At 37.8% G+C, this 23,679-nt stretch overlaps 1 protein-coding gene across 3 annotated transcripts; it reads left to right on the plus strand.

Annotated features, from left to right (window-relative positions):
* The first annotated feature begins 29 nt into the window (after positions 1–29).
* On the plus strand, positions 30–15,590 carry LOC141612324 (2-methoxy-6-polyprenyl-1,4-benzoquinol methylase, mitochondrial-like). Of its 3 annotated transcripts, none has more exons than XM_074431070.1 (9): positions 30–336; positions 892–1,018; positions 1,166–1,227; positions 2,054–2,212; positions 2,868–3,012; positions 6,625–6,696; positions 7,687–7,795; positions 14,970–15,071; positions 15,318–15,590. In XM_074431070.1, the coding sequence occupies exons 1-8, from the start codon at positions 243–245 to the stop codon at positions 15,069–15,071; spliced, it is 870 nt and encodes a 289-aa protein (XP_074287171.1). In that variant the 5' UTR covers positions 30–242; the 3' UTR covers positions 15,318–15,590. The 3 variants fall into 3 exon arrangements, with proteins under 3 accessions (XP_074287171.1, XP_074287169.1, XP_074287170.1); XM_074431068.1 differs by having other exon boundaries at positions 31–336; positions 15,264–15,590; XM_074431069.1 differs by having other exon boundaries at positions 31–336; positions 15,315–15,590.
* The last annotated feature ends 8,089 nt before the right edge of the window (positions 15,591–23,679 follow it).

Genomic DNA, 23,679 nt, shown 5'->3' on the forward strand with positions numbered 1-23,679 from the left:
AAGGCGTAAACGGAACCAAAAAATCTGCTCTCGGAAAAACGTAAAGAAATGTCAAAATGGGTACGGTTAGGTTTAGAGAGTGGGTGACGACACGAAAAGCCCACACTTCCTCGAGTCATGAAAGAAGGAGGGGGTCCATCTCTTGATGATTCATGAATTCCACACCTCCGTTCCTCCGTGTCTTCTTCTCCACAGCTCTTTATTAGGCACCAAAACTGTAAGCATATAATACAGTTGCAACAATGGCGTTGCGAGCAATTTCAAGAGCATCGCGCTCTAAGGTTTTGCCTATGCTATCATCTGCTTCTCGTTTACACTCTCATGCCACTAGCTTTGGTATCATTCCTCCTCTCTTGCCATTTTTCCGCACATTCTTATTCTTTCTGTTCATCCTCTATTGTTTTTCGTATCATTTCTCAATTCTTCTTAATTGTTTGTGTTTTACTGCATTGATTTCGTATCGCTGATTGTAGGAATCATCCAAATTACGAATTCATTCATAGTTTAGTCATATCATATGTTAGTCGCCGATACCTAGAATTATAATTCAACCTATCTTTGGATTGTTGAGCTGTTACTCTTCTTCAAATTCGATCATCGTTTTCTCCGGATACGATTTCGGACATTACAAGTACTGAAATATACATATAGTGAACACAAATCTTCAAGGGCCCTTCACTTTTCAGTGATCACAACATGAATACGATTTCGGACATTAAAGGGTCTTACAATTGCTTTATGCATCATAGTTATTATGATGCAATCTGTGTCTTTGGATGCCTGCTGATTGAAGGGCTTTATAATTGGTCGGTAGCTAGGGTTTCCGTTCTTGATTAGTTTAGGAAACATTCATATTTTTAGATAGGTACGTAAAGTAGTTTTTGCTTTCAGGATTTAAGGAGGTGCGTGAGGAAGAGAAAAGTCAGCTGGTCGGAAATGTCTTTACCAATGTTGCTTCTAAATACGATCTGATGAATGATGTGATGAGTGCTGGACTTCATAGATTGTGGAAGGACAGGTTTGTTTGTAGTATGTCTTTCTATCGATTAAGTTGTCTATCAAATCTCCGTGTGTGTTATCAATGAGCATTTGAGGCACTGCGGGAATATTGTTATTGTTGTTGATGTTGTATCAGGTGTGTAAACAGTATTTCCTGTCATGTCAGGCTGGTAGAAGAACTGAACCCGTTTCCTGGAATGAAGCATCTGGATGTGGCTGGAGGGACAGGTCAGTATTCTATTCCTACTTCCCGTTACAGTCAGTTGTAATTTTACGGATCAAGTTATCATGGAAAGCAATATAACCTCTTGAAGGCATGTCTATTTGAGAAAGAGAAATTAATATAACAGTTGGATTTAAGACGCGAATTAAATAGGTATGTAGTTTTAACATCTAATTAGATTAGATCTACATCTGTAACTTATCTGATTACGTAGAAATTTTAGTCAGTTTTCGGAGATTCAAAATAGGCACATTTCTCTTCCTTTTCTGCCTTAGCTCACGAGTGATCCCGTAAAGTTTTTGGAGTAATGATTGAAATTTGGACCACAAACAGGCACTAAGTCATTCTTTTATGCTCATACAACTAAGATGTTGCGTGGATAATTTAGAAGTTCAAACATTGTATCAAAGTGTGACATAAGAATCATGCTCAATTGCTCAATGATTTTTTCGACAAATATAACCATGTAGTATTCTGATTTAAGAAGCAGGTTTTGAAGTCAGAACTGACTTTAAGCATATACCTATGTCCATAAATTCAGTTGAGCTTCTATTTGTGTCATAAGATATACCATTAAATATTTATTCCAATGATTCAAGCCCTGCACAACATGGCTTCTAATTGAAAAACTGTAATCTCTTCCTTCAATTAGCATTGCTTACTGTCTGTTTCCAATCTGCATACCCAACTTTGAGCAATTGAGCCTTCTAACATGAATATGATGACGTACAGCTGTCTTCTATCACTTGTTCGAAGCGAGCGTATATAATTGACTTATTTATATATTTGAGTTGCATTGAACATTTCTATTTTTATTCATAAATATGGCAGGTGATATTGCCTTCCGGGTTCTGGACTCTATAAACATGGTTAACCGCAGAGCACTAAGAGATGAATCTGAAGACCACCTTCATGAAGAAACTAAGATATATGTGTGTGACATCAACCCAAACATGTTAAATGTTGGTAAAAAAAGGGCTTTGGAAAGAGGTAAACAACAAAATCATACATACATTTTTTGCCTTTTATCTTTTCTTTTTGGTAGCTCTTGAGCTTATTTCACAGACAGAATGTGGTAGGCACTCGTACTCCAAGAAATTTGCTTGAGCCCTGGTGATTGTATTGTCATCTCTATGCTAATTTAACAGCACTTCTAATAATTTCATGTAGTGTGTTTGTTCTTAAAGTTTCATATGTTCTGTTAGAGCTAAATGTTCCTCTTACCATCAGTTCATCATTTTAGTTTTTCTGTTTTTGATTTCTCATTTGGCAACTGGACATTATCTTGGAGAGCGCACTTAAAATTTTGATACCAGTATTTATGATAAGAGTATAACACAACAATACACAGACTAGACAAATACAGCTTATATGACGAGCAAAAAACTTGTGATTAACTGCATCATTGTCCATCACCTTCGTATCATCGCGTTGCGGCAATAATATCAATACTGTGACTTTAAATGATGTTCTAGTGACCTTGAATTTGTTCATGCTTGTATCATTAACTATTTCACTTCTCAGAATCATCCCTGTGGTTTCATTCTGTTTCTCCTTGTGACTCTGTGATATTTCCTCTAAATTTACACCAACTGTTTTATGAAGATTCTGCTTATCTTACTATCTAATTGGTCTGGTTTTACAGGTCTCAAAGATAATAGACCATTAATATGGGTAGAAGGAGATGCAGAAGCCTTGAAGTTTGAAGATAATTCAATGGACGGCTACACTATTGCATTTGGCATCAGGAATGTTACACACATAGAAAAGGTTCTGGCAGAAGCATATAGGCAAGTGTCATATTGAATGCTGGTGAATTTTAATACTGATTTATCAAATCGCTGAGCCATCCTCTTTTAAGCTATTGTGTTCGTTTTTCATTTATGTTACTTGGTGTCAGTTATGGTTGTTGGGTATTGGTATATGTAGCTATGTACAAAGTGTGGGACTCTCCATAACCCAATTTTTTAAACAACGAGGTCTTTCTCAAAATGAGGAGCTGGGTTGGGAAACACGTCTTCAAACCCAAACTTTTCTTATATTCTTGAATTACTTGGTGCTGGCCTCTTCAAGCCCAATGGGCATTCGAGTGAGGGGGAGTAATAGGATATAAATATAATAGTTGGGCCTCAACCATCACCTTAAGGTTTTGGTTGAGATGGTTCATCTATCAAGATGTTTGTGGCATAAGATGGAGAGATGTATGCTAATTGTGCCAAGAATCGTTCAAAAATCATATTAAATCTTTCATAGACGATTGCTTCGTCTACTATTGTCACATGAGCCTCCCATTCCGTCTTTTCTAGGAGGAGTCCGAGATTTGTTAGGGTCAGGGTTCGGACTCAATTCCTATATTCATTGACATCCTGTCTGATGACTTGGGTACGACCCCATGACATAGGTACAACCCCATAAGTGATGAGTTGAAGTAACTTAGTTTTCCAGGCGATCCTGAGTTTAATCGTGCCTCATCCTATATTAGATTTGTGGCTGCTGAAGAGCATCTTATAGTTTTATCAATTTTGACTTGTACCATATAGTGAGACTGAATTGATTCACAATATAGGTTACCTACTTACCCTTCAGTTCTGGTAATTGACCTTTAAAATAAGGTCCACAACAACAACAACAACAACAACAGAGCCTTAATCCCAAAATGATTTGGGGTCGGCTGACATGAATCATCCTTTCGAACCGTCCATGGGTGAACGCACGCCTCAAAATGCGAATAAAAAAAAGGGAAGATGAAAAACAAAAAGGGAGAACGAAAAAGTAATGGAAAGTCAAGGTGAACTTAGGGGTTTTAAAATCGAATTCCGTCTTTCTTTTATAAAAACTTAAAATTTAAATCGAGAGAAAAGATTAAAACGATTTTTAAAAACCGAAATAGAGTTAAGGATCCGGAATGAACCAGGTAAAATCTATAAGAAAGTGGTTGTTGAAAAAGTGTGTAATAAAGGAGAGAAAAATAAATAAATTAATTAATTTCTTTAAATTAAATAAATAAAAAAACACTAAATCTGTCAAAAAACATCAAATACTAAAAATCCACATGTATCCTTTCCCTCCATTGTGCCCTCTCCGTCACCATACTCTCCTCAAGCCCCAGAACTCTCATATCATGCTCTATCACTCTCAACCATGTCTGAACCATGTCTGTCTCGGTCTTCCTCTGCCTCTAGGGACCTTTTCTGTTCTCCAAGTCTCCAGCCTCCTAACTGGTGCGTCCATAGGTCTCCTTCTCACATGGCCAAACCATCTTAGTCGGTTTTCCATCATCTTGTCCTCTATTGGCGCCACTTTTACCTTTTCCCTAATCACCTCATTCCTTAACCGATCTTTCCTTGTATGTCCGCACATCCACCTCAACATGCGCATCTCCGCCACACTCATCTTTTGAATGTGACAATGTTTCACGCCCAACACTCGGAGCCGTACGGTAGAGGGGCGAGCCTAATTGTCGTGCGATAAAATTTTCCCTTTAATCTTTGGGGCATATCCTTATCGCATAGAAACCCTGAAGCACTCTTCCATTTCAACCATCCCGCTTTAATTCTGTGAGCCACATCTCCGTCTAACTCCCCATCTTTTTGAATAATAGATCCTAGATATCTGAAGAAATCCGAACCCTCAACAACATTCCCATCGAAAATAATGCTCCCCGCCTCTGTCGATCTCAACCCCGCCACCTTAGTGAACTGACACCTCAAATACTCAGTCTTACTCCTGCTCAAACCCACGAACCCACGAGTCTCTAAAGTCTGCCTCCACAATTCCAACTTTCTCTCCACCCCCTCTTTTGTCTCATCAATCAACACAATATCATCAGCAAACATCATACACCAAGGGATGTCGTTCTGAATATCCCTTGTCAACTCATCCATAACTATAGCAAAGAGAAAAGGACTAAGTGCGGAACCTTGATGCACCCCGATGGTAATAGGAAATTCTTCCGTTCTCCCAACATTAGTGCGAACACTTGCACTAGCCCCCTCATACATGTCCTTTATGAGGTCAATATATTTTCGCGACACACCCTTTCTCGCCAAAGCCCACCAAAGTACTTCTCTTGGTACCCTATCATATGCCTTTTCCAAGTCAATAAAAACCATATGCAAATCCTTCTTCTTGTCCCGATGGTATTCCATCAACTGTCTCATGATAAAAATCGCATCCATAGTCGATCTCCCGGGCATAAATCCAAATTGGTTTTCCGAGATGTCTACATATCTCCTAAGCCTTTGCTCGATTACCCGCTCCCATAACTTCATTGTATGACTCATAAGTTTAATTCCCCGATAATTGGAACACTCTTGGACATCACCTTTGTTCTTGTACAAAGGGACAAGAGTGCTTTTCCTCCAAGCCGATGGCATCTTGTTGCTCCTCCAAATCTTGTTGAAGAGCATGGTTACCCATTCAATCCCTTTCTCCCCGAAGCACCTCCAAACTTCTATGGGTATACCATCCGGTCCCTCTGCTTTCTTTGACCCCATCTTCCTTAACGCCTTTCTAACTTCACTCTTTTGTATTCTACGCACAAATTCCCGATTAACCATGCTTGGTGTTACCTCTACATCCCCAAAACCTTGTTCCTGATGTAAATTCATATAGATTCTGGAGAAAAGTAAAGCAGGTCAAGATCTTTAGAGTGCATCTCAATTTTATGTACTCATCTGAAATGGTTTGGAAACTTGATGTCTATGTATAATACTGTCAATAGTCAATGAGAAGTACCATGTGCGACCATGTGCACATTCATTTTTTAGCATTCCTGTTTATTATATTATTCCTTGACATTCCTGTGTGCTGTGTCTAATGCCTGTGGAATCCCATAAATATAGTCCCTCTATTCATTCCATTTCCATACGTTTTTCAAATATCTGAGGAGATTTTGAAAAACATATGGAAATGGAGTGAATTTAGGGAGTAGTTAACAATATTATAGTTCGAATGTGCAATAATTTCAATATTTTCACAAAGTGCAAGTGATTATTTCCTATTTAAATTGGTTTCTGAAATTCTTCTTACACAATGCTTCACCGTGGTCTGTAATCATTCTGGAGTTTTGCTATCATAATGTTTCGCTGTCATTTAATGACGTGACTGCTTATACAGTCGGAGTTCTGTTATTTATTTGGAAGAATTCTTTCTCATAAAAGATAGTTTAGTTTTCTGACTCGTTGCTGCAGTTGGGAATGTTTTAAGTGAACAACTTGTGAAACATAGCTATGCCTCTACATTTGAACTGTTAAGGTCTACAGTTGTATCCATTTAGACATAGGTATGGTTATATAAATTTCTTATTTGGCGTCAATATTTTTCACTATTTTTTTATGCGCATGTATTGGATTCTAGTTTTAACAACACCAATCTCATTTTCTATGTTTTGTTTGTTACAGGGTACTGAAACATGGAGGGAGATTTCTTTGCCTTGAATTGAGCCATGTCGAAATTCCTGTTTTCAAACAATTGTAAGTGGACCTTTAGCTTACCTACGTTAGAGAGCAACTTATTTTCTTTTCAAACTTTACTCCGATCTTATCATGCTGTTTTCCTTTTTATCCCGCACATCCTTATCGCGTGTCATGAACATTCCACGAAAATGTCCTCAGATAAAAAATGATTCACAATCCATGGAGAAAGTTGTAACGGGAACCAGTTCTCCAAAGGGGAACCTTATAAGGGAGAATATCAACCCCAGTGGACAAAAGTGAGGTCATTGTTTGTTGGATAGCCCAAAGGGACATTTTTTCTTTTTTTATTTGAGAGAGATTCTTTGATTACTGGTTGGTGGGACACCCAAGTTTGAAAATGGTGCTTACCCTCATTGGCAGTGCCTATGAGATAGGCACTAAGCTACTGGCCTAAGTTAATCTCTTTATCTTCTAAAATTGTAGAAAGAGAGGGGAGTTGTGATACATTTTTGACTCCTGAATTCAGCTTGATTGCTCATGCTGTCATGTAAATGTGTGTCTACTTACATTGCCTACTTCAAATGAAATAAGTTACTGATGTTTGCCAACGATTACATTAAAGGGTAGAGCATTAAAGGATTCAAGTAACAACAAAAACCAGCATGAGTAAATTCTGTGAAGGGTTAAGTCCCAAACCCCTGAAATAACCCAATAAAAAAGCAAGGAATCATGTAGAATTTGAGCCATAACAGGAACTTTAGAATAGAATGTGAGAATCTCTCTTCTACAACTTACACGTAATGTCGTCAATAAGACATGGATAGTGCTAATATGCAGTAACGCTTGATCTGGACTTTGGAAGGACTTCCTTTCCATCAACATGACCACTTTATAAAATGACTTGTCTACTTACATTGATGCTAGAACATAATGCTAAATATTATTAATTAATATGCTGTGGATCTTGCTATGTGTAGTATAATGGGTTTGGTTCTTTAGCTAGTTTGAATTACTATGCTTACTTGTCTGAGCAAATCTTATTTGCAGGTATGATTACTATTCATTTTCCATCATTCCATCAGTAGGAGAGTTGGTTACAGGTGATAGAGAATCTTACCAGTATTTGGTTGAAAGTATTCGTCGCTTCCCCCCACAGGTGATTTGTCTTTATATAACTCATTTGGTTTTCGATACAATACAATGAAGTTCCTCTTTGTCTAAAAAAAATTGTTTCTCTTCATTTAGGATTGTCGGTGCTTTATCATTAAGGGTGTGATTGGATGAAGGGTTTTGGAAGGAAAGGGAGGGGAGGGAAAGGATACAAAATCCCTTGTTTAGATAACAAATGGGGTAGGAGGGAAAGGGGGTGCTTGGAGGGATTCATTTTCCTTCCTCCAAGGCAAACCAGAATCCCTCCATCAGAGAAAATATTTGATGCGAAATTGTATCCAAACAACCATACCCCATTCTCCCTCCCCTTTTCTCCCCTCCCTTTCCTTTTCCCCTATCCCCCGCCGCTCCTTTTCCTTCCTATTTTGCAATCCAAACAAGCCCTAAGACATGTATGTAGAATATTCTCTCAGATAGAATATGATTATATGAAGGCATGAAGTTGAAATTGTAGGACATAGTTTGAACCTCCCCATATTGGCATTGAGTTGGAAACGTGACGTCCTTAGATATGTTGTATGTATGTAGTCTCTCTACTCCACTTGAAATAGGAAGGAGAAAGTGGAGTAGAGGAATTAGTATTTTGGGTCATCTAATTGGGCTCATTTTCGTTGGACTTATAATCATGTTTACATTAACTCGCCACTTGAAATCCTGACTACTACTCTTCAGTTTTCTACATCTTGATCCTTTGCTGTCAATTTATCTTGGAAGTATGATTCATGGTTCTTACCAAGTTGATAACCATAAATACTGTAAATCAGTGGCCTAATCTGGTTTTTGTTGATGTCACTTTCTTTGTGTAGAGACCTTCACCATCAAATCTGATATTCTTCATAACCCTATGAAACTATGTTACTCTGACTCGTCTGCAAGTTTCGGACACAGTCGGAGTATCGGATACAGGCATACAGCTATTTTGTACCAAGTTTTCAATTTTTTGGTCTAAAATGAAGTGTCGAAGTGTTGTGTGACTCGTGTCGTATCGGACACAATACGTATAGGATACGCAATACGGCAATTAGGTGAAGTGTCGGAGTAACATAGCTATGAAACGTAGGGAGTTAAATCTGCATTATTGAATGTACGGGTGTCTAAAACTAATATGCATTTTCCCTAATCTTTCAAGTACCTTTTAAGGGCGCCTTTGGATCAAGCATGACCTTGCCTTTGGAAGAAACCTTTCATATATGAGATGGATCCACGCCTGATAATCTGAAATAGATGTGCTGGTTTCTTATACTAACCATCTGCTTATTTGTATTGATCATTTTTTTCTTCCTCCACTGTATGCATTTTCCCAATTTGAGTCCACAATAGGTAATGGATTCAAAGCAAGGGGAACTAAGGGTTCACTCCATCAACAATTTCAAGTTGGGATCTGCCATCAGCTTTGGTTGGGTTTCTATTGAAAACAAACACAGCATAAGCTAAGCTGGAATCCCAATCCTTGAAAGTTTTCTGAATCAAAACCCCTCATAGCATACGTGAATGGATTCTGCTGTGACATCTGTCTGCGAATTAATTTGAGGGTGGCAAGTGGCACTGGATATACTCCCTCCATTCCATATGGTTGTGTATACTTTTCAAGGTGTGCCACATATTTTGAAAAATGTAAACAACCTAATAGAAGGGAGTAGTAACAATAAATCTCGAGACACTAGTATTAGAATGCCAAGGAGCTTCAGAACTTCTCAGGAAAATAATGCCACTTAGAACTTGCATCTTAGTTTTAGGTCAGACTGAAATGAGCCATTTTAAAATCAGTCCACTAAACCACTACCGCCGTGAAGCTGTCCTTGTTACTGACATCCAGCTAAGGCCATATTGGTACTATCAAGGGATTGTACAACCCCCTCAGCCACGAGTTTTGAACTCTTAATTTATCCGCTATAATTCTTTTGGATTTTCAAAATTCAAATCTCAAGATCTTGATCCATCATCCATGTATAAATAATACCTTCTAGGACGGTGATTGAATCACCACATTTTGTGGACTTGTTCCTTGATTGTGCCTAATTACAGAGGTGACCTGCTGTAAGTACTCAACCTAGTTGGCAGGTCTGTGGTCCACTGGTTAGTGTGTGTTCGATACTCTTTAACATTATTTTAGTGATTCATGGTCTTTATGGAGAGTGCACTCTTGGTAACAGGGTCGTGACTTTGTTTAAGAAACATGACTAGAGCATAGTACTCTCCATCTAAGTTGAATATTGCATTTATTTATTTAATATATTACACTAGTATAGATCCCGCGCAATACATGCGCAATATATATACAATTTTTATTTTTTAGGGTATTATTTATACATTTTAAATTGGCACCTCATTAATGTTTTAATATTTCACTCTATTGTATTTTGATATGAACATAAAAAATTGAAATGGAAAATTAATCAAAGAGAATTTTGTAAAGTTATGAAATGTGTATTTTTATGAAAATATTTTTTCTACCCTAAAACTAGGGATTTCGTTTTATAAATTTTCTCCAAATATTTTAATATATTTTTTTGGGTCATGAAGTTAATTATTGCATTCATGAAATATTACCAACTTATGGTTTACAATTATTACCAATTTTATTTTATTTTAATGAAAAAATCATAATTTTGAATTCGGGGAAGTGGTAAACTAGCCCTTTAAGTTTGCATCAATGTGAGAATAATCCCCTTAACTTTATTTTGGTGTAAACAACCCCCATAACTTTGTAATAAAGTGAAATCAAGCCTCTTTTACTTTTCCGGTCAAAATCTCGCCGAATTGTTAATTTCTCACCAATATCTCACCAATATTACGTATAATTGCTCATAATTTAACACTGAGATTTGGGTGAAACTTTTACAAATTAAATTGCTACGTCCGTAAACAACTGACTCAGGGAAAACAAGGAAACCTGGATTGATATCGCCTCTTTGAGAATAGAATGCCATGACATCATTTAGTTTAAATCTCTGAATCATCTTCAACAATAGAACTCTCCTCGCTCGCTTATTTAAGAATAAATTTATTTATTTGGCAAAGTTGAGAAAAGGAAAAAAAGAAGTGATAATGTTGGTGTTGAGTGTTCTGGGTGATAGACAAGACGACAGGGGGAGAGAAAGTCAGAGGTAGGATTGGTAGGACATATGAATTGTTGGATAATGTGCTAAAATAAGGCGTATAAATCTTGCGGATACATGCATTTGTATAAATATATAGAGTAGAAAGGGTGAAAATTATACGTAATATGCAGAACATATGAGATATTGGTGAGAAATTGGCAATCCGGCGAGATTTTGACCAGAAAAGTAGAAGGGGGCTTGATTTCACTTTAGAGCAAAGTTAGGGGGTTGTTTACACCAATGTAAAGTTAAGGGGGTTATTCTCACATTGATGCAAACTTAAGGGGCTAGTTTACCACTTCCCCGATTTTGAATTTAATCAAAAAATTAGAGTTTAATTATAAGATTATATTTTAACTAGGTTTAAACCCGTGAAATTCACGGGCTGTTCACTTCTCATCTATTCTATATCGAAAAGGATTTTAAAAATATATTTACATTGAATACAATAGTTATAGGATTAAAGGGTATATTTAGTGTTATATCACTATATGAATAAAAACGATGGCAAGTTAGAAAATGTGGACCCGTTCAGACATCACATGTAAAAATGCTTGGGTAATGGTAGATTTTATTGGGATAGCAAAAATGTTATAGTTAGATGATTTTCTAGTTAGATATTTTCTTCAAGCTAATATTCCGTATATATTTATAATAAACTGAAAGTCATATTTGCTAAAGTCAATTTTATATAAATATTTTTTTGGTTACAATTTTATATATATATAAAACACAACTAATTAGAGCTGATTTTTTTTTTTTTTTGAGTATATTAGAAATGGTTATGTGTACAATTCTTATGTCATATTATTTCAACTAAATGATAAATTATGAATAGAGTTTAAAACATGATTGAGATATAGGTCAGTCATCTTTCGACCCTTCGACCCAATCTCACCCGTTTTTTCATACCCGAAAATCTTGACCCGTAAGGCCGTAACCCGTTCGATCCGAAGCTGAAATGACCAGTTAACGAGACCTGATCCGAACGGGTAATTTGCTCAAAGATAAATCAATATATTTATTATAATGTTAATATTGGCGTAGAAATGTACTTTTTGATAGGAGATGTATTTATATGTTTTCTCTTAAACATGCATTATCTGAAATCGTTTATTTTTGGGAGGGATATAATCAATCATAGAAATTTAAAAATGTTAAAATAATTTTCTCAAATCAATTTCCATGATTTTTGCGATTATTTAATATCTCATTTCCCCTTTTTATGTTGCATATTTTCTTATTTTAATATTTTTTTTCTATTTTGTTTCCTATTTTGTGTTAGTCACATAGATTTAAAGAGGTATTATTAACGTGTTCCCTTTTTTAGCCTAATTCTTAGCCTAATTGACGTTTGGTTGTTTTGTTTGCTATATAGGACTATTGACATGATGCCATGTCATCTTTGGTTGTATATTACCCAGCCATGTCAGCGTAGAGATAGGAGATTAATATATAGTATGAAGTATGATGAAAAGATAATAGAATAAAGAAAGAAAGTCTCACTTGTTTCCTTATTTAGATAGATTCATTTTGGAGGGAAAACTAAGAGAAATCCTTATTCTCTTAGTAGTAAAAAAAAGGGGATTATTATCGCTGTAGTTTGATGTGGGTTGTCCTTTCAAAAGTACTCCCCTTGTGTCTATTTTAGATGCATCTTATTCAATTTGAACCAACGTATCGAGATTAGCTAGGGCAAGGACTGGATTTAAGTTCATTTTTTTTTTGTGAGCTCCAGAGCTTTAGGAGTAGACCCTTTGTTTCATGCTTTCAGTGACAATTGCAATGATGGTCCTGAAATTAAACGAGGCTAACTCATGAAAGGTTTCAAATTCTCGTAAGCACTTTGGTGTTCCCAGGATAGTGTGACACTATGACTTCCATTTTATTTGGATGCACTTCCATTTCTTGAAATAAGATGATGAACCATAATACTATTATGAGTGAAAAAATGACGCTGCTACAAATTCCCAGCTTCATTTGCACGAGCTGTTGTGTTCTTGAAGAGATATCATTAAAGAAGACTGCAAGGAATTAACTTTCCAGGGTGGGAACAAATGATTCACAAAGTGTTTTGCAAGATTGCAACTAAATACTAGGGGGTTAGTCTAAAAAGACGAGTTACCACTCATACAACCCCCTTTTGTTTTTGACGCAGTTTACACTTTGCCTACTTCTCTTGTCATATTTTGGTATTGCCATTCACCACTCCTTAAATGTATCTTGGAGGAAGAATACTTTTGTAGCATACTATATATCTAGCAAGTCATTAAGCCTACTGAAAGGGGTTCCGAAATCCAATGTTGATTTTGTTTATTCACCTTCTGTTCATGGATACTCTCTATCTTCCATATTTCTTAGATATCAGTCAACAGTGACTTTGCTAAACTTGACCATTCCTTTGACAGCAACTCTTGGACCTACACTTGAATATCTGCTGTATAACCTCATCATGTAATCTGGCGTATCCGGCAGTAAAAAAATCTGCGGTTAGATCTATAAGATATTGAATTTCTCTCTTGAGGTGTATAATCCAGATGGAATTTCTTTGGGCACTCAGTGTTTCTTTGTCCAAGTATTTTTTTAAGATTTGATGGGGTAGTACTGGGGATAAAGGGATGTAACATACACCCTTCTGAGAAACTTAGGTGTTTAGTTTGCCACTATATTTTATGTCCTATCAAGGCCTGCTGACTAATTGATGACAGACTTCAGTAGGAATGATATCAATCACATTTCGTCACGATAATGAGTGGAAGGGAAGTGAGACACGTTTGGTGACTCTTAAAGTGTGCCTTTAGTTAAGTCATTGTGACATCTAAGGTATTTATGAGCGTGAACATCTAAAGGTGTCTTGAGCTTAATCACCAACTCTGTTGACGTTGCATTTTTTCGCAGCTCCCATTGTTACTAATAAGATTGTAGACCTTCCCGCTGATGGTACACCTGGCATGAAAGGTATTTTCCCCTTTGAATATGGTATTTAGGTATCTGCACGATGCACAAGCTCTTCTGGCAACCAATGTCTCTTATTCACCAGCAACTCAGCATCCTGACGACCAATAATTTATATTGTTTGTCCTTTTAGTTCCCCTGGGACTCTTCTGGGTTACATGGTGCTCATTGCACAGAATTTTAGCCACTTTTTTCATTTGCATGAGTAGCAGAGGACTAAATGCATAACCAGTTACTGTCAAATCTAATTGCATCTTATCAATAGTATAGGACATAGGTTTTGACTTAGCAATTCCTTCAAGATGCCAACCGGAGGTTTTGACTACATTTTCATCCTTGCTTGGTAGTTTTCTAAGGGTTAATCTAGTCTTGGGGTTTGCTTGTATTGGAGGTAATTATTACGAAGGTAATAAATTTCAAATTAAGGAGAAAAGGAGAAAATGATGATGGTGTGAACAGAATATAATAGATGGTGGGGAAAGTATTGCTTTCATACGATGGTAATGTCTTACCCTAGGGGGGGAGATGGGTTACTAACTTTCTGTTACCCTCTTCATGAGGTAGTTATTAGCCTATCTTCATCTCCTATCTGCTGCCACTACTACTACCGCCTACTTATCCTTGTTATTTTCCTCTTTTTAGACGATAACTATTACGCTCAATCCAAGAGTAGTATTACAGTATTCCCTAACCTCACATCTTGGAGTTAATTAGGTCTCATAATACTCTTCGTCCACGATCCACACCTGTTGCTGGTTTACATCTTGTTTCAATGGGTGGGTAATCTTCCAGCTGCTAAACATGAGAGGTCTCTGAATATATGTGAGACTTAAATAAGTTTCCCGCGGCGTTGATGTTTAGTCTCTTGTGACTTGGTACGATGGCCTTCAGTTGACGTGGCTGGAGGAGACTTGACAAAATACCAAATTGGTTACATCATACCTATCTGCTTTTGTGTTTTTGTATGTTTAAAGAAATACGAAATTGGTTATTTATTCATATGTTTCATGTCTTTGGGTATGAATCTGTGAACCTACAGTACTTGATGAAATGATACTGATCTTCACTCCCACCTTCTCATTCTGTTCTGTACATCCATTGCAGGATGTGTTTGCTTCTATGATAGCCGAAGCAGGTTTTCAGAAGGTAGAATATGAAAATCTCATTGGAGGAGTGGTTGCCATTCATTCCGGTCTGAAAGTTTAGGTATTGCGACTTTCCTTTCTATAGCAAACTTGTATTTCCGTTCATCTAAAGAGGACTCAAAATTGCAGTCTTTAGTGGATAGAGTAACATTTTATGTTTTCAACACCAAAGACTAATTTTTGTGTTGAGAAAAATTCTACTAGTTCCCAAGACAAAATTCTAAATGTATTATTCTGTTCTTTTGTAACACAGTTGGCTGTGAATCTCGTGCTTCCTAATGTAACACTTTGTTTTGCGCTCCAGAAGACTCGAAAACATGCAATGTGCAAGTATCTGGGACAAGAGGAAAGAGTCCACAGTGGTGCGTAGTCAATGACTTAATATTGCAGTTGATAATTGGTGCTGATTTCTGCTTATCTGAAATCTGAGAGGATTTCTTAGTTCGTCTTTTTCTGTAAAAGGCCTTGACTGCATACTTGACTTCTTATTAATTAGAAAACTATTAACACAAATTACTGGGTGGGTATACAATATACCCTCTATGGAGCATCGGCTGCCAGGTCCGAAATTTACCTTCTACCTGTTTAAATGCAATAATCCATGAACCGGTGATAATGTTAGCCTGTTAGGCGCAATGGGGCCGTTAACGCACAGGTGAGCCATTGGTTAAGCACTTAAATGTGCAGAATTTTGATTGTCTGCTAATAATTGAGTTCAAGATTGGCTTTGCATGTTTGTGTTGGCTCATTTACAAGGTCCACTAAACATGCCTTTGGCTTGAACTATGTACAGTAGCTAATTGAAGAATTAAAGCGAAGCTTTGATAAGATTGTGACTACTCCCTCTCTTCAGATTATTATTTAGTTACATTTGCTTAATTGCTTTTGGTACAAGGACTAGGGAAACCGGGATTGGACCATTTATGGCTCTTATTAGTTTTGCATGACTTGTGTGCTAAATTATACTTCTCCTTAAGTGGATGATCAAGTTACGTATTGAAAACATTCTCAAAATATAAAAAATAATGATAAACATTTTTCTCAAAATATGAAAAGAAACGAGTGTAGGAGGGTATTTTCCAAAATAGATGTATGATCGAGAAGGAACACACACAGCAAAGAGAATGCGGAAGATGAGATTTGTGGCGTGGAACGAAGACACGTGTAGCTGAAAATGCTGAAATTGACATTAATGACTACTTGCAGAATTATACTCGCGAGAACTTAAACCCAAGTCCTGAGCTACAATGGCCGAGCTCAAACAAGTTACCATCTCAAGAGAATAACCAGAAGATTGGAATGCTCTCGCTGTTGATGAACACGCTTTTCTGGATTTAGCAGATTTAGGATTGTAGGAAGTTGAACTGATTGTGAGTGTCTTCTGATTCAAAAGTGTCAGGTTTCTACGGATGTTAACTGATGACGGCGTCTTCTGGCTATTTTTTTTTGTTCTTGGAAGACCTGCTATGAGAGTATGAGTGCAAAAACTTGAGGATAGATTGTAGTTAGAACTATAGTAGAGTTCTGTATTCTTTTATCAGTGAAAATTATTATTTTCTGTGTATATTTATATATCATGTTGACATGTTCTGACGAAATGGAAAAAGTAAACATTTTGCATACTTCAAAAGGATTCTTTTCCCCCTCTTTGTGCACTAAATATATTACACTGCATGAGCGGGTAACTATTCCACGTCTTTCATCTGTAATTTCTCATGAGGATAGTATTGATAGGTCCTATTTTCGTGTAAATCTTTCCATATTAGGTTATTGATGTGTGCCGTAAGGTATAGTTAGAAAAACCGTTAAGTAGGGTTTGATGTTAATTTCTTTGGACTGCATAACATCATCGTCTAGCTGCATTTGAACAGTTTTTTCTTCTTATAGATGATACATTTGTTTGTAGATGCTCTTATTTGGCCTCAATTTGATATTAAGTACAGAGAAAAGGTTAACCTAATGGGACTTCAGGGGCGGGGGTTCATGGGGAGATATGAAGGGAGGTGTTCCGTCACTTCCGTGGGTGGGGGTTTGTCTTAGTGCAGGATCAGCAAGGAACGTGTCAGTATTGAGGCCGTCTCCGACAATGATTGCAGTTTTGGGCGACTTTTTTTTTTTTTTTTTTTTTTTTTTTTCGGGTGATGGTTTTTTTTGTTTTTTTTGAAAGTTCCGGGTGGTGGTTTTAATTTAGGTGACTTTCGGAGTTCGAATAATGGTTTTTTCATTGTCTTTCACGGTTCCACCAAACCATTTTTTTTGGCAACATGAAAGCAGTAGCTTACAACAAAGCCCATTGGGCTAAAGAGTTAGTTATTCTACTAATTTATGGATTTATTTGTGCATTTGGCCCTATTTGCTTTCCTTTTTTGGTAATAAGGATTTAAATAACCCATTTTGTAATCTGAATTGACCAATATTTCATTTAATCGAGGTAAAATAATTAAATCGAGCTAATTTGGTATTAACTCAAACTAATTAATTAATTTATTTCAATTGTTCGACACTTCATATAGCTTTTGAACTTTTTAGTCACAACACCTTAACTGAGTAAAGCGTAAACTGATACCAAATTGCTTTCATAAGAGTGAAAACCCAACAAACCAACAAATATGATCATGAGTCTATAACATCTAGACATTGTAACACAAATATGACTTGATCGACCCTACCCGAAAAAGATGATTCGAGACGGAAATCGACCTGAATTACAAAACCCGAATGTGACACAAAACCCGAATTCTAACCCAACCCGAATTCTAGCCGAGTTTTGTTGGTGTATAAGCGACCCTGCACGAAATGACCAATGAAATTACTCGTCTTGAAATAACTCGATTATAAATAACTCGGACCCACTCGAACCCAAGTGACTAATCATCCAAATTAAAATATATAATAAAGTATTACATCAATTTATAATCAATAATCATCCAAAATGCATTTTTTTCTCTTTTAATCAACGACCAAAAAATAACCCAACTCAATTAACCCAAAGCGACAATCGATCACTTATGAATATTTTTTGGTGTAAACCGGGGTGTCCACCGTCCGCGGTGCTCTCACGAAGAGGTAAACGGCTGGCCAAAGAGTTTGCTCCATTCTCATGGGTAAGAATCGAACCCCTGACCTCATGGTTAAGGGATAAAGTAAGCAACCACTACACCAAACCCATTTGATTATCAATTAGTCTTGCTGAAGACGGGTCGGAGCAAGTGACGGGTAATGCCAATCACAAAACGAATAGGGGGGACAAGGTGGGGGCACCTCCACGTGCTTCCCTCTCTCCTCTATTTGGGTCATTTGTGAGAGAAAATGGTATCCGTCACTCCAAAGTGACGGATACGTGCCGTCACAAATGAGATTTTGTGTTTGATTATCAGTTTATCACTTATGAATATTAAGAAGTGAAAAACGAAATACTCCATGTGGTTAAAGTAGGTACCATCAAGTCATCAAGTGATGAACTCACTTTGTGATTATCATGCATTCATGGCATCATGCTCACAAGTCATTGTGACGTCCATGAGTTGTCTCCCTTCAAACGCATTTTCGTCTAAAATAATAAAACAGAGTTTTAAAACTATTTTACAACCAAATATGATCACTTTTGAAAAAAAATAGTAATCAATAGCGGTGGAGCTAGGGGGCGGCTAGCGCCCGAGCGCCCAGGCTGAAAGATGAAAATCGCAAAAGTTTTAGTTGAAATTTTCGAAATTTTTCGAATTTCCCTTATTCCATAACCCGTTCGCCCCCGCTGTGTTCAAATCCTGGCTTCACCACTGGTTACCAATAAGCTGTAATACTAGCTGGACTATTGTTCTTACATTTGATGATAAAATCCCGCCTTATTGATTCATTTGCGACGTGCAGTGATTGGTAGAGTAACAGAGTACAGGTGAGAGACCATAAATATAGGGGCCACAACTTTAAATGTTCTGTATTCCAATTTAACGATGGATATTGCTCAGAGTAAAGTAGTACTACTTCTGTACCATATCATTTAATCCCAAGTCCCAACTATCGCTTTCTTACTTCCTTATATGCTTGCAATTTGTGGCCCATTTGGGTCGGTCGGGTTTCATGTAAATTGGTATTCTTGCCTATTTTTGCTCACACACCTTTTTTTTTGTTGCTCTTTTATTGAGTGTAAGAGCAATTATTTGTAGTAAAAAAGGGCATGTTGGACTTTTTTACATTTTGCATTGTCCAAGTTGATTTAGTGTATGAAAGAAACCAAAGGCCCTACAACCTGAATTATTTCTAGTACATGGCAATCATTGGTGGGAAAGAAAAGAAATTACAGCGCGTCTTGCTTCAGACGACTGTTTTTCATCTGAAATAAGACAGGTAACATGTTATCATTTTATTGTGTGTTTGGCCTAGCTTGTAAAAGTGTTTTTGGACTCAAAAACACTTTTTGGCCAAACACATCATTTTCTAAAAGTTAAACAAAAATTCTCAAAAGCTAAAAATCCATATTTTTGCCCATAGAAATAGAAGCAGCAATTACTTTTGAAAAACACCTTTGAAAATTGAAGCTTGAAAAACAAAAACTCATTTTTGAGAATCGAGGCCAAACAGACTCTTACAATAAAATGTTGTTATTTTATGATAATATGTTACTATTATTTTTCAGTCATTTTTAGGGTAAAAATTGACACCTGTAATGATAGCATTTTTTGGATTTAATGGTTTCATTCTCTTAAAAAATGGCAACATCTTGTCGATCTTATTTCAGACGGGAAAATAGCCCGTTTAAAATAAGAATTTGTGAAGAAATTATTAGGCATTTAGTCCTTTCTTTAACCTTATTATTAGTGAAAATATTACTCGGACAAATATAGTAATTGGAGAATCACTAATTTACCATCTGAATGAGTAAATCGAGTATATGGATTAATCGAACAATTTTATGTTATGTACCATCATTTAATCGGAATATATATATTAGAAAATTATAGCAATTTGAGTTATGTGGATTGTGGGCTCTATTCTTTATTCAAAACTATTTACTGATTATTTGGTCTAAAAGGTAAAACGGAATATAGATTAATATGGAACTTACGTTTTGTAGTTATTGATATGATCTAGAGTTGTTCATGGGTCGTCCCGTTTATTGAACCCTGCCCATCCCACCCGCTAAAAAAGCGGGTATGGACAAGGCATTTTAAGAAAAATACAAAGGCCCAGCCCACTAACTCGTCCCGAACCCGCTAACCCGCTTGTCCGTGGACCAAAAATTAAACGTAAGTCCGATCCATATCCGGCCCAAACCCACATTTAAACACCTCTAATATGATCCCTTGGAGTTAGCGTCTTGGGATAAAGTTTTGAATATAATTCTAGTAATTGTAATGAGTTTGGAGTTCATCAGGTATCTATATCCGTTTCAAAGCGGTCTAATCACTTGTACTACCTAAGCAACATAAATAAACCGGATTCGTTAATATCGACGACGTTTTAGTAAACGTCGACGACGTTTTTTAAAAAAAAGACGCTCACTACCCCTCATCTCTCACTACCCATTCTCCCTATTCTCTCTATTCTCTCTACTCAACAATCAACACTCAACACTCAACACCACCAACACTCAACACCACTACACTCCCACCACAACCACCGCCACCACACAGCTGCAACCACCACGCCGACATTGCCGCCTCCACCGCCACCACACTGCTGCCTCCGACATCCCAAGTAAGTGCCCCGTTTTTTTTTTTTTTTGGTTAAATTAGTTTAGAAATTGAAAGTAATTGAATTAAACTATGAAATTAAATTGTTTTCTTTCCTTTATTGTTATTGTTGATCGATTAAATTGATTGGTTGTTGTTTTAGAATTGAATTAGTTAGTAAATTAGGTTATGTTTTTGTATCCGATTAGTTGAATTATTATTTAGTTGGTTAGTTGTTTTGTTGGTAATTAGTTGTAATAGTATTGTTGTTTTGTGTTAAATTGTTGCTAATTAGTTGAATTGGTTGCTAAATAGGTTGAATTAGATGTCGATTAATGTTGTTGTTTGTGTCGAATTGTAGTCGAAAAAATTGGGGTAGTGGTATCCATGGCCAAACGTGGGAAAATCACGTTCAACCATGGTACCAACGTGGGATTTCCACGTTTCAACCGTGGTGAAACGTTGGAAAATCACGTTCTGCCATGGTGAACGTTGGAAAATCACGTTTCAGCCACGGTCAACGTGGTATTTCCACGGTCAAACATCCATTTTCGTTGTTTGGCCGCGGTTAAAAAAAAAAAAATGTTTGGCCGCGGTAAAAAAAAAAAAAATGTTTAGCCACCGTCAACTAAGGGATTTTTTTGTTCAACCGCGGTCAAAAAAAAAAAAAATGTTTGTCCGCGGTAAATTAATTTTTTTTTTTAAAAAACCGTGTTTTATGCTATTATTTGCCGATTTTTGTAACTTTATATGATATTTAGTCGATTAACGTGTTTTCTAACAACTTCCAATTTCCTAATGCAGATGGCAGATCGAAATGAGAGAGGAAAGGCAATCATGAATGCTCCGGCTCCGCCTAACATACACGACCGTACCGCTGGGCGTTATGTTACGGGCTCGAAGCGTCGTTTGCGAGTTAAGCAGGCCCACAAGCAGCCACCCCCACTTCGAGAGACGTCTGGTATGGTTATGATGCCTACTCCCGGTCACGTCGTTAGCGAGGTCTCGGGAGGTTGCTGGTAGTTACCAGCATGATAGAGATGATGAGCCGTCGGATGACGGTTCTGGGGAGGAGGAGGAGGACGCTGGAGAGTATGTGGTCCAACCGAACCCGGCACCGCCGAGAGTGTTGAGTCTGAAGTTGGGCCGGGATAGTAGAGGACGTTATTCGAGTGTTAGAGAGTCCTCTAGCACCGATAGGTCGAGGAGGCCGAGTAGGGATAGTTCTTGGGTCCTGAGAGAGCCCGTTCCTGGTGGTCCTAGGAACATTAGCACCCTACGGAGTTTTGGTGGTCACGTTGCGTTCAACAGTTGGTCGGACCCTAACCCGGAGAATATGAGGTCGTGGATCAAGCTCTACGAGAGGCCGAAAGCTGGGAGGGAGATTAGGCACATGGTTCTCACTGAGGGTGTTGCAGCTAGGGTAGAGGCGAGCGGGCTTGGGGTTTTGAAGGGGTGTTTTACCACCGGTTTAGATGATAACCTCCTTAGTGCTTTTATCGAGAGGTGGCACCCGGATACTAACACTTTCCATATGCCTTTTGGAGAGATTAGTATCATGCTCCATGATGTCCAAAGATATTCTTGGGATACCTGTTAGTGGTGATCGGGTTCTTGTGGCCGGTTCGGGCGAGGATGATGACAGTGGTTTGCGGGGCAAGATTGCGAGGTTTTATGGAGTTCCTGAGTCCGATGTTGTACCACCGCTCTACAAGAATGGCGGTTTACTAACATCGGAGTTGAGTTGTGTTGTTTACCTAGGAACGAGCATGACTCGTTACGGGCTTACCTCTTGATGTTCTTTGGGTCACACTCTTTTCATGGATAAGAGTGGTGATAGGGTGTCCGCTCGCTTGTTGCCCTTGTTTGATAGTCTTGAGCGGGTTGGTTCATATGCTTGGGGTGCGGCTTGTTTGGCTTACTTGTACCGACAGCTAGGGATGGCATCGCGCCGAGATAGTTTGGGTGTTAGTGGGTGTCTACCGTTACTCCGGCGTGGATATACGAGTACTTTCCCGGTTCCGACCCGGTCTTTGGATTCTGTTTTGAGGACCGTCCTCTTGTTGAGGGTTGGGCCAACTTGCCTCGGAGTAAGGGCGAGTCTCGTACTTTTCGATTGTATCGTCATAGTTTGGACGATCTTACGGCAGAGCATGTCCGATGGTTGCCTTACGGGAACCGTCCTTAGGGAGCTTGCAGAGTATCGCTTTACTCGGGTTTTATCAGACATCTTGATATAGTAGAGCCGTACCAGCCGGATCGATGCATGCGTCGGTTGGGTACCGTCGGGATGTCCCGGCCTCGATGCCTATTGCGGTGAAGGAGTCTCGGCCCGCGAACGGGACTTACAGGCTGGATTTCGGGCAAGAGCCCGATAGGACATGGATGTCCGAGATATCCATCATACACCTCCGACACCTGTCAAAGAAGGCATATATGCCTTTCGAGTGTACTAAGGGATACATGGCTTGGTATGTAGAGCATTCACACCCCTACTTTTATCCCCCTCACACCGCGTCCATTTTCGGCTGTCGAGTTTCATGAGGAGCCTAAGTCGCCCTAGCTGTTAGTCGTAAGTTGAAGACGGTCTTCCAAAGAAGATGATGAGGAGACCGAGAGAGAGACTCTAGAGGATTTGTTTGAGGGGATGCGTCCTTACTATGCAGACGTGTATGATGACTAGTTTCTTTTCATTTTCTTATGTTTTTCTATTTCGTTGGATTATGTATGTTTGGATGATGTTTGTATGGTTTTTTTAGTATCTTTGTATGGATAATTTTTATGTTTTATTTTTATTATTGTTTGGAGACGGTATTTAAGTAAATGCAACGATATTTAATTAAATGACTTTAAACATAATTTAATTAAAACATTCATTAATTGAAATACAAGGACATTACATAAAGCACTTAAAATATGATTAAAACATAAACCACTTAAAACATAAATTTAAAACTAACAACAACACCCCATACCCTAAACCCTAAACCCCATACCCTA

This window comes from Silene latifolia, chromosome 11 (genome assembly GCF_048544455.1).
Source record: "Silene latifolia isolate original U9 population chromosome 11, ASM4854445v1, whole genome shotgun sequence".
In the NCBI taxonomy this organism is placed as follows: Eukaryota; Viridiplantae; Streptophyta; class Magnoliopsida; order Caryophyllales; family Caryophyllaceae; genus Silene; species Silene latifolia.

Excerpts from the sequence above, each read along its gene's own strand:
- LOC141612324 (XM_074431070.1), top strand. The coding sequence starts at position 243 with ATGGCGTTGCGAGCAATTTCAAGAGCATCGCGCTCTAAGGTTTTGCCT. Across the intron at positions 337-891 it reads CTCTCATGCCACTAGCTTTG|GATTTAAGGAGGTGCGTGAG; the intron begins GTATCATTCCTC and ends TTTTGCTTTCAG. Across the intron at positions 2,213-2,867 it reads AAAAAGGGCTTTGGAAAGAG|GTCTCAAAGATAATAGACCA; the intron begins GTAAACAACAAA and ends CTGGTTTTACAG.